Below are 11,492 nucleotides of genomic sequence, written 5' to 3'. Positions count from 1 at the left end.
GGGCGCTGGTAGTGCCGCCGCGGTGCATGGTGGGAAAAGAGGTTGAACGCTCGGGACCATGGCGTGGGAACACTTGCGCATGCGCAGCAAGCCGCTGCCCCACCACCCCGTCCTAAACTTGTTAAGGCTCCGGGAGTGAGAGGGTTAAAGGGGCGTCGCCCAGGATGCCGAGCAAGCTATAGGAAGTCACCCTCTGGTGTCCTTATATGGATTGAGACGTCAGAGGGGGCGGAGCCCCCTGACGTGTCGAAGGGAGGCTCTCCCTTCCCGGAAGAAGTGGCGCCGCAGGTACCATGGAGGAGGATCATAGGCAGTCGCTGCGGCGGGCTCGGCTGCGCCTAGTGAAGGAGTTGCAAGTGGAACCCCTCTGGGAGCTGCTGCTGCACCAAGAGATCTTCACCCCGGATATGATCGAGGAGATCCAGGTGTGCCTTTTGCTCCCTTCCCCCGCACAAGCGGCCCCTTTGTTCTCTTCCAGCCTTCCCCAAGTTTCACTTCCTAAAAGGCTGACCCTACCTCAAGTGCTTGGCAGTATTTGAGGCTGTGATCCTGTATGTGCCCTTACAGGAAAGTAAGCCCCGTTGAACTCTGCCTTGTGTCTATTTTGGCTCTTGGATTGCTTTCATTTATCTGGTGGTGAGCGCCATCCATTGTTATAGTATTTACTTCTGAGTAAACACAGATAGGATTGTGCTGCTGGGAGAAGTTTTAGGGGTGCCTTAAATATTTTAGGCTGCTTTTCTGGGGCAGTGCCTGTCCAGAATGGCATTCAGTAAAAAATGCAGAAGTAACAAATAGTCCAGAATTTTAAATTTTGAAAACATAATTCTGTTTTCAGCAGAACTGAAAGAACATTACTGAGACTATCACCCAGAAAATGGACATCATTTTGAAAGTGTGACTTAAGCCAGGGATGAGGAAGTTGTGGCTCTCCAGGTGTTGTTGGACTCGGACTCCAGGGATAATGGGATATGTAGTCCGGCATGATGGGGTGGGGGTTGGGTGAACACTGCATCACAGTGTTGATTCCTGTAAAGCTTGTGGTCTACTAAGATCTCTCAATCCATTTCATGTGTCAGACCAGGTGTCCCCCATCTTATATTTATGCATTTGATTATTCCTGCCTAATTGTAGAACCGTACACTTGTCCCTATTGCAATTTGTTGTGTTAGATTTGGCTCAGTTCTTTAATCTGCTAATGCCATACTGAATCCTGATTCTACCTTCTGCGGGACTAGTTACCCCTCCCAGTTTGGTGTCATCTTCAAATTTGGTGAGCCGCCCCTCAATTCCTTCATCCCAATCATATATAAAGTTATTGAACAACACTGGGCCCAACAAAGGCCTGGCTTGCTGACTGGTTGCTGTCTGCAAGGCTGCTCTAGATTTCAATATTGGGCCTAGCCTTCTGTCCTCCATTTTCTTCTTCTCCAGTATGCATGCACTGTGAAGTTTTTTGTTTACAAATTCCAGGAGGAATAACCTTCATTTGTCTTCAGAAAGCAGGTACACGCCGAGACCAGGCCAGGCAGCTGGTTATTGACCTGCAGACTCGTGGGAAGCGAGCATTGCCTGCTTTCATCTGGTGTCTCCAAGAAACTGGACAGAATGACCTGGCTGCTTTGCTGAGCACAGGAGGTGACCAGCCACAGTTGCACCCAGCTGATCTAAAGCCAGTTGAAATCCATCCACATTCTAAACCAAGGGATCCACGTATGATTTCTTCCCTGATCTTGTTTCAGTTGGGGATTTTGTAATCTCATTTTAGCATGCCTCCATGATCTTGAAACTATATCTATAGAAACTAGGGTGAAAAACAGAGGCCATTTATTGTTAATACTGCAACCCAGTGTTGCGGTGTAGAGCTTTCCTGTTCAAGCTAACAACCAACCATACCTTTTCCCAAGACACTCCATGCCATATACCCTCCTTTGCTTGTACTCTTAAATACACTTAAATCAGTCAATGCAGATATAGCATGGGGGCAGGTAACCAGGAGAGGCAGGGTAAATGGAATGGAGTTTTTGGGGAAAGGGAATGGCTGGCATCTTGCTTGCATGTTTTCGTTGTTATATTTCGATATTTGTTTTAAAACTTCTACAAACTGTGAGATTATTTTGAGCATGCAGATACATCCCTCTTATTTGGCTAGGATGGGAAGCTATTAGAGGGAGGCTATTGTAGAACATAAAAGGGACGCGGGTGGCTCTGCGGGTTAAACCACAGAGCCTAGGGCTTGCCGATCAGAAGGTCGGCAGTTTGAATCCCCATGACAGGGTGAGCTCCTGTTGCTCGGTCCCAGCTCCTGCCAACCGAGCAGTTTGAAAGCACGTCAAAGTGCAAGTAGATAAATAGGTACTGCTCTGGCGGGAAGGTAAATGGCGTTTCTGTGCGCTGCTCTGGTTCGCCAGAAGCGGCTTAGTCATGCTGGCCACATGAACCAGAAGCTGTACGCTGGCTCCCTCGGCCAATAAAGCAAGATGAGCGCTGCAACCCCAGAGTCGGCCACGACTGGACCTAATGGTCAGGGGGTCTATTGTAAAAATTATTATGCTTTATGAAGAACAAGCTTGACAGGTTCCTATGCAAGGGGGGTTGCAGTTCAAAACAGATGCAAGGAAATGTCAGAAGGAGAATGAAGATGGGACTAGAGAGGAGGAGAAAATCCTGTTATTTCCATTAAGCAAATTTTTGCTCAGTTACACTATGGTACTGGGACCCAGGGGTTGTTCTAAAGCAGGGGTGGCTCACCTGTACTCCAGCTCCCATCAGCTCCAGCTAGCACGGCCAACAGTCATGGAAGATGGGAGCTGTAATTGAACAACATTTGCAGGGCACCAGGTTTCCCACTCACTGCCGTAGATGATTCTTGCTGCTATGCAGCATCTGTGCAGTGTTTACAAGTGAAGAATTTGGCTTCTTGTATTGCATTGCTCATAGGAAACTTTATACCAGTTTAATCATTAATGGTCAGGTTTAATTGTACTGAGGTTGGCCTACAATTGTTGCAGTGTGACTGCATACCAAATGCATCGAACCCATAATGACAGAGCAATTACTTGGAGTGCATGTGTGAACATCTCAACTCTTGGCACCATGTGAAACTTGTGCAGAAACACAACAGACCTTATGCTTGCAGGTATTACGACTTCTGGAAATTTGCCGTTTCCTGTTCAAGAACTAAATGAGAGACGCCAGAAACCGTCCCGTGACATCATGGCCACTCGGGGTAAGGAGAAATTTCTTACATCAGATTTTGATTTCTTACAAAGATTTCCCAATTGATGGTGTGTAACTGACCCGGTGGGTCTGCGGCACCATTCACATAACAAAAACTACCACGGAGATATCAAAAGTTTTCAAAAGTAGGGTGTCCATGCCTTGGCTTTTGAAAAAGAGGAGGTCCACTGCCTTATATACATTAAATATATTTCTAAATATTTATATTTTGACCTTTGTCTCATTCTCTAGGCTCTGTAGAAGAAAATACCAGAAGGAATGCTGAAACGGTTAGTTAGTTACTATTTCTGCAATCAGCATATTTAGGGTTTGTTTGCAGGTGGGGGGGAATGGGTAGCCCCCTTAATTTTTGTCCACCTTAATTTTTTCCTTGGCAGCTCAGAAGCATCCAACATACTGTGCTTAGACTAGCTTGGTACATTGGCCAGAAACACCAGTGAGCATGCTTAGGGAAGCTTTTTATGATTGATTTTTTAATGTATTTTTAACCTTCTGTTGGAAACCACCCAGAGTGGCTGGGGAAACCCAGCCATATGGGCGGGGTAGATATAAATGATGATGATGATGAACTGGGTGAAAATTATTATTCTTTATTTGTATCCCATTTGTCTGTTAGAACACACTTATAAAAAGTGTTGCCTTTGTCCCATGATGGCACAGTACAGCCTAACATACCTCAGGAAGAGGCCTTTCCTAAAACCAACGAATTGCATAGTTGGAAGGGACCCCCTCAAGGCTCATCTAATTCAACCTCTTGCAATGCAGGAATGAAATCCTGGCACTGCTCCTTGAAACCCTTTCTAATGGGGACGCTCGGGTATAATAATAATAATAATTTTATTATACCCCGCCCACCTACCTGGGCCTCCCCAGCCACTATGGGCATATTAAAAACACGATAAAACATCAAACATTAAAAACTTTGCTAAACAGGGCTGCCTTCAGATGTCTTCTAAAAGTCAGATATTTATTCATTTCCTTGACATCTGGTGGGAGGGTGTTCCACAGGGCGCAGGTGCCACTACTGAGAAGGCCCTCTGCCTTCTGGGGCCTCCCACTCACAGAGCCTGAGTTGTTGTCCTCTCCTTTTGAGACATACCCTTGGGCCTTGCTCCTGTGGGTTGTTTAATATATGGAAACTTCGTCTCCTCCCACCTCCAGCTAAACCAGCAGTGGGCAACCTCAGGCACAGGGCCCAAATATGTGTCTCCTGGCCTCTCTCACTGTCCCTTGCAGCTCTCTCCCTAGGCTCAGGGGTGAGGAGCCTTTTTGGCTCCATGGGCCAGATTGTTACTAGGATTGGCTTTGTAGGCCACATTTGATGGGCGGGCCCATCGATTGACAGCCCTTTCATGTTCACCTTTCTCTCCTGGACGCTTCTGATGACAAACAAGATGGTTCTAGCTCCCACCTCCTATGTTGCTTGACAGGTTTACGTCTTGAGAACGGACCCCTGCGGCTACTGCCTTATCATCAACAATGTGAACTTCAGCAGCACCTCTGGCTTATCCTCCCGGGCTGGGTCCGATGTGGACTGTGAGAAGCTGGAGAAACGCTTCAGATCCTTACGCTTTGAGGTCTTGACCCGACGGGATCTTAAAGCTCAGGTGAGAATTTCAGAACCAATGCAGAAAACAACAGAACCAATGCAGAAAACAACACAGCCTTGAGTAGTACTGTATGGGCTGATGTTTATCACATTCAGGACTCCTATTATTATTATTATTATTATTATTTGTTGTTGTTGTTATTACAATCATACCTTGGATCCCAAATGCCTTGCGAGTCGAACGTTTTGGCTCCCAAACGCCGCAAACCCGGGAGCAACTGTTCTGGTTTGCGAACATTCTTTAGAACATGAAAGTCTGACGGGGCTTCCACGGCTTCCGATTGGCTGCAGGAGCTTGCTGCAGCCAACCAGAAGCCACGCTTTGGTTTACGAACATTTTAGAAGTCTTAACAGACTTCCGGAACGGAATCTGTTTGACTTCCGAGGTACCACTGTATTATTATCATTATTAATTTATTTACCTGCCCTTCACTAGCATGTCCCAGGGCTGGTTACAATGATTTCATGATTCAGATTTTTAAATTATATATATATTGGCCCCTGGAAAGACAAGATGCTGGACTAGATAGGATCCCTTTGGCCTGATCTAGTATGACTCTTCTTCTGCTTTATTTCCCTAGCAATCATTAGTCTTGACAATCACAAGCCCCCAAGAAATGTTTCCTTGCAGTGGGAATTCCAGCCCCACAGCCAAACGGGGAACCCAAATAAGGAACAGCAGCTGGAAAGGGGATGATGGCCCTTCCCCCCTCATCCATCATCTCCAGCCTACAGTGTGGGAACCTGCGTGATTAAGGAGTGTGTCCCTTCCCATAGGCTTTGACCTGATGCTTTCTTTCAGCAGTTTTGACACCAGGGTGGGGTTTCTAGAGGGGGCAGAGCTGAGGTTACCAGCTGTGTTGATGTCTTTAACGTGAGACCTTGGGAAATATCTGCAGGAGATTGTCGCGGAGCTGCAGAGCTTGGCCACGCGAGACCACAGCGCTCTCGATTGTTGCCTGGTTGTCCTCCTTTCCCACGGCTGTCAGGTAGGAGAGGCTGGTGCTCCATTCACATCCTAGGATTGTAAGACCCTTGGGGCAGAGAGCTGTCTCTCTTTGGATAACGGAGCTCTTCAAAATTCTTTTTAAAAGAAATCTTAAATCGTCTGGCTTCTAGTTGATCCATTTTTATATAATTGAATGATTCTGTATATGTTTCCATATGAGGAAAAAGCTAGTTTGCACCCCAGATTTGTTTTTATTGTTGATGCTTTTATAATTTTATTATTAAGTTGCTTTAGAATGTTCCATGGGGAGCAATTCATAAATTGATCCTTCTTGTAGCCAAGATGGCAACATTCACCCACATGAGGGCACTGTTGGCAGGGTTCAGGGGAGACCCCAAGGTTTGCCAAAGTAAGTGTAGAAGAGAAATAAGGATGGGGACCGCCAAAACATGATGGAGCATGCTCGGTGGACATGGAATGCTGTTTGTTTGAGGAAGGGAGGAAAAAAGGGTGGAATGGCATAGTTTGGAAAAGGGTGTGGCTGGCTGCAACTTTGAACAGGAGCACTAAGGAATTAAATTTGGTTTGCGTTTAAAGGCAAACCTGCCTAACAGGCACTTTCCAAACAATATGCCATCCTTTGAAATTCACACTTCTCCAAATTTTGTTGTGCAAAAATCTCCAGCCAAGTAAATGGTTTTATCCACCTAAATGCTACTCAGAATAGACCTGTTGAAATTTATAGACCCAAATGAGCCACGTCCATCAATTTCAATAGGTCTACTCTGAGTAGGAGAAACATTGGTGGCAGCACAATGTTTTCTGCAGTAGCTGTAGCCACTGGACCATCTACAAGGGTATCTCCATGTAGGGTACATGGCAGTGGCCATGGCGGAAGGTCTAGGAATTGCTAGCCCTTTAAATATATGACAGCTTTTAAGGCCACCTGCAAGGAAAGAGATATCAGAGAAGGCTTGGTACCTGGAAGTTGGCAGGAATTTCTTTGGATACCGTTGGCTCTCCTTGCAGGCAAGCCACATTCAGTTTCCCGGTGGAATCTATGGCACAGATGGGCGGTCCATCGCTGTGGAAAAGATTGTCAGCTACTTCAATGGGACCCATTGCCCTAGCCTGAGGGGGAAACCCAAGCTCTTCTTCATTCAAGCTTGTGGAGGAGGTGAGTGTGTTGATAGGCCTCTGGGAACTCAGAGTCCAGGACCTGGAGGGAGTTGGCTGTTGTTCTAAGACAGTGGTTCTCAACCTGTGGGTCCCCAGACGTTGTTGGACCATAACTCCCATCATCCCTGAGCTCTGGCCTTGCTAGCTAGGGGTGATGGGAGTTGTAATTCAACAGCATCTGGGCACCCAGAGGTTGAGATAGGCTGTTCTAAGAGGACCAGAACCAGGTGTGCAGGCCAAAGGAAACAAAGGGCTAGTTTCCAGAGCAGAAAACAATGACTGGAAGGGGCTAGTGCGCCACTGAAACTAGGCAGCGTTCAAGATTGAAGGCGTTTTCAGAATGGGGAGGGAGTTAATAAATTAAGAGGAGTACGTTGGAGTAGGCCAATGGCCCATCTAGTCCAGCATCCTTTTCTCACAGAGGCCAGTGGGAAAAACTCAAGGGGGACCCAAGCACAAGAGCCTTCTCCCTTCCTGTGGTTTCCAGGAACTGCTATATAGAAGTTTTACTGACTCCAGCCATGGAGACAGGGCATCACCATCATGTCTAGTAGTCATTGATAGCCCTCCCTTCGGTGAATTTGTCTAACCCTCTCCCCCGACCCCCAATTTTTTAAAATGAAACTTTTTCATCATGCCGTACAAGAAAAAACAAACTAATCTAAATGAAAACCCAAAAAAGAAAGAGGGGGAAATACAAAGTCCTCTCTCTAAGGTAGATCTTAACCCTTGTCTCCACAGAAAATGGTGGACCCTCTGAGCTCCCACCTGGGAGCTTACCTTTCTTCTCCCACCCTGGGAGATCTTCCCTTCCCTGCCTCTCACACAGGGTCCTTTGTCAAGCATGCATCACCTTCAGGTGTGTAAAATCCCCACAGTGACCCAGAGTAGAGGACACCGAAAATAATAAAAGAATGGGGGCGGGGCGAGTTTACAGATAAAAATATTATTCAAAGTATTCTCTCTAGGGTGACGTCCAGCTATTCCTGCTTCTGCTAAGTGATATTTTCCCAATCTACAGACCCAAATGTCCCAAATTCATTCATTTCCCCTTCCGCCCAAAAATGTCAGCAGTCCTCTTCCTGCATTCCGACATAGCAACTTTACCTCCAATAACATCAGCAGCCGTTCCTCCGCGTTGGAAAACAACAAATCCTTTCGTCATGACGGCAGAAATCAGATTACAATCTAACCAGAATTTAAAGAAAGAATGGGTTTGCATAGATTAATATATGGTAAAACGATGTTCCAAAAGTGATTTATAGATAATGTTTAGACTGAAACCCACAAAGTTAAGAGGGAAAACGTACAAGATTTCCTGGTCAATAGCAATAATATACTGATTAAACACAATTTAAAAGATACCGTAATAAAGCTTATAACACCAAACATGGGTGGAGGGAAGTCATAGGGGAAAAAGAGGGTGAAAATAAATAATATTTGGATATATGTATGTTGAATGTCATGTTAAATTGCTAAAGGATGCTTTGTTTGTTTTTGAACACATCATTGTAGTATTGTTGCACTGTAAGAACTATAATAAAAAAGAAAGCAAGAAAAACAAAAAAAAAATGTTAACAGTGTTAACACTGTTAACACTTTGTTAACAGTGTCTACCCCGTAGTCATATATTAAAACAACACTTCATATTTATTTGCTTATTGTAGAATAGTTAATTCACATCCGGTTCTGTATCTTCCGGCCCTATTTCCTCATGGACATTATTTTCCATACTAACTTTTTAAAAAATATTTAAGCATGCTATTGTGTGGTTCGTGTATTGTAGATGTTTTTTGAGAGGTCTGTGTGCTTGGGTTTTCTAGAGAAGAAGGACCGGGGGTTTGAAGTGGATTCTGACACTTCTGCAGTCGAGTCAGATGCATCTCCCATCCAGGTGCCTGCAGGAGGCTCTGATCAGACAGATGCTGTTGCAAGCTTGCCTACCCCTAGTGACATCCTAGTGTCTTACTCTACTTTTCCAGGTGAGCAGCAGCAGTGAAGGAAGGCAAAAAGTTGCAGGTGCTTGCAGAGTTTCTTTCTTTCATATTTTGCTCTTGGGTGGTGGTGGTAAGGATTCTGCCTTGCATGACAGATGCTCCCTGACCGATAGATTTAGAGTTGTTCGGCACATGGTAGGCTGAAGCTGCCCCCCCCAAAAAAACCCAGGTGCTTCCCCATAACTTTTGGACGGTATGGGCAACACAGAAGGAGCCCTCTCTCCATCTGATGCACCTTTGCATGCTTTGAGGGGTGAAAGGGGTCTTGGTCTGTGATACAAATGGCAAAAAATTAACAAGTGTCTAATGTTGAGGCATGGGACGCGGGTGGCGCTGTGGGTTAAACCACAGAGCCTAGGACTTGCCGATCAGAAGGTCGGCGGTTCGAATCGCCACAACAGGGTGAGTTCCCGTTGCTCTGTCCCAGCTCCTGCCAACCCAGCAGTTCGAAAGCAAGTCACAGTGCAAGTAGATAAATAGGTACCACTCCGGCAGGAAGGTAAATGGTGTTTCTGTGCGCTGCTCTGGTTCGCCAGAAGCGGCTTAGTCATGCTGGCCACATGACCCGGAAGTTGTACGCCCGCTCCTTCGGCTAATAAAGCGAGATGAGTGCCGCAACCCCAGAGTCGTCCGTGACTGGACCTAATGGTCAGGGGTCCCTTTACCTTTAATGTTGAGGCCCAAGGCCAAACAGCTCTGCTGTTCCTCACCACCACGGATTGGCCCTGCTTTCAAGCATGTATTCTCAACAAGGACTAGACACTTGATTTTTTAGAAATAAAATATCGCTGAGATTCTTAGGAAGCTGGCTTTCTGCACCCAGTTCCGCTTTCTGCAAGTTTTCTCTCTGTTTCTGTGAGATTGCGGGATCTGATTAACTTCTCACAGGTTTTCCCCCTATTCCTTCATTGCAGGTTTTGTGTCCTGGAGGAATAAGTGCACAGGCTCCTGGTATGTCGAAACCCTGGACCACGTGCTGGAACAGTATGCCCATTCCGAAGACCTGCTCAACATGCTTCTGAGGGTAAGCTCTGCATGTTTGAGCTGGGAGGCCTGGCTTAGGATCATAGAGTTGGAAAGAACTCTACAATTTCCGCTAGCTGCCTCCTCAGTACAGGATCTGCAGTGCAGGATGCAACCTCAGCGTTCCTCACAGTTGGCTCAAGTACAATGTCAGAGCAGGTTCCTTGGGATTCATAAGTGGATAACTAAATCCCTATGGAAATGAGGCTTCTCACTATCTGTGTATTGGGTTCAAAGCTTGTTTACTAACTGTGTTGAAAAAAGTAAGAATTTGGTTGTGTGGGGGCTCAGAAGTCTTCTAAACTGTGGAATTCTAGGTGTTCTGTGAAGCAAAAAACCCAAAATATTGTGGCTTAACGTCAGAATTAATTTAAAGTATAGAATAATAATAATAAATTATTTATATCCCGCCCTCCCCAGCCGAAGCCGGGCTCTGAGCAGCTAACAACTGTAAAATAATACAACATTCTAAAATCATTTCATTATAAAATCAGTTCAAATCAAATTAATGGCAACCATTGGCTAGAGTTCTGTGAGGATTGCCAAAGGAGGAGGTCAGGCTGTGTACTGGCCAAAGGCCTGGTGGAACAGCTCTGTCTTGCAGGCCCTTGAAAGATGTCAAGTCCCGCAGGGCCCTAGTCTCTTGTGACAGAGCGTTCCACCAGATTGGAGCCACAGCTGAAAAAGCCAAGCCTTTTGAGGAAAGCCTTTTGAATAAGCTGGGTATGTTTAGTCTGGAAAAGAGGAGACTGAGAAGAAGTATAATAGCCAACTTCAAATATCTCAAGGGCTGTCACACAGAAGATGGAGCAAGCTTGTTTTATCTTGCTCTGGAGGGTAGGACTTGAGGCAATGGCTTTGAGTTAAAAGAAAGGAGATTGCAGCTAAACATCAGGAATAACTTTCTGAGAGGAAGAGCTGTTCGACAGTGGAATGGTCACCCTTGGGAGGTTGTAGAATCTCCTTCCTTGGATGTTTTTAAGCAGATGTTGTTTGGCCATCTGTCATGGATGCTTTAGCTGAGATTCCTGCCTTGCAGAGGGTTGGACTAGATGAACCTTGGGGTCTCTTCCTACTCTACAGTTCTATGATTCTAAATAAATTCGGACCAAAGCTGAGCTGTGGTCCTTCCACCAAATTTCCAGTCTCTTGCTCCACCTAGCCACCTGTCTGTTGTCTGATGCTTGAAACATCCCTTTTGTTGATGTGATGTTTGTGTGTAAGAAGCAAATGGTTTCTCCCTTCTCTCGCCCAGGTAGCAAATGCCGTTTCTGCAAAAGGGGAATATAAGCAGATGCCTGGCTGTTTTAATTTCCTCCGGAAGCGATTCTTCTTCACAGCCAAATGAAGAAGCCTTGGTGAAGCTTTGCCTTTAACAAACCCAAGGAAAGATACCAGTCCCCTTGCAGAAGATGTCTTACTTTTTTCCTGTGTCTGTATTGAGAGCATTCCAAATTACCTCTTCCAATTGCCTGTCTTCCTTTGCAAAAGTGCT

At 45.7% G+C, this 11,492-nt stretch overlaps 1 protein-coding gene across 1 annotated transcript; it reads left to right on the top strand.

Annotated features, from left to right (window-relative positions):
- Positions 1 to 141: 141 nt before the first annotated feature.
- CASP9 (caspase 9) lies at positions 142 to 11,408 on the top strand. Its single transcript, XM_081923733.1, has 10 exons — positions 142 to 425; positions 1,500 to 1,713; positions 3,140 to 3,229; positions 3,472 to 3,509; positions 4,671 to 4,847; positions 5,749 to 5,838; positions 6,828 to 6,975; positions 8,801 to 8,959; positions 9,889 to 9,998; positions 11,253 to 11,408. Exons 1-10 carry the CDS (start codon positions 294 to 296, stop codon positions 11,343 to 11,345), a joined length of 1,251 nt encoding a protein of 416 aa, XP_081779859.1. The 5' UTR covers positions 142 to 293; the 3' UTR covers positions 11,346 to 11,408.
- Positions 11,409 to 11,492: the final 84 nt, after the last annotated feature.

This window comes from Podarcis melisellensis (assembly GCF_964234715.1).
Source record: "Podarcis melisellensis genome assembly, chromosome: 8".
Lineage (NCBI taxonomy): Eukaryota > Metazoa > Chordata > Lepidosauria > Squamata > Lacertidae > Podarcis > Podarcis melisellensis.
Note: the sequence above shows the minus strand (reverse complement) of the source record. Positions and strands in the feature narration are given on the sequence as shown.

Excerpts from the sequence above, each read along its gene's own strand:
- CASP9 (XM_081923733.1), top strand. The coding sequence starts at position 294 with ATGGAGGAGGATCATAGGCAGTCGCTGCGGCGGGCTCGGCTGCGCCTA. Across the intron at positions 3,230-3,471 it reads TGACATCATGGCCACTCGGG|GCTCTGTAGAAGAAAATACC; the intron begins GTAAGGAGAAAT and ends CTCATTCTCTAG. Across the intron at positions 9,999-11,252 it reads TGCTCAACATGCTTCTGAGG|GTAGCAAATGCCGTTTCTGC; the intron begins GTAAGCTCTGCA and ends TCTCTCGCCCAG.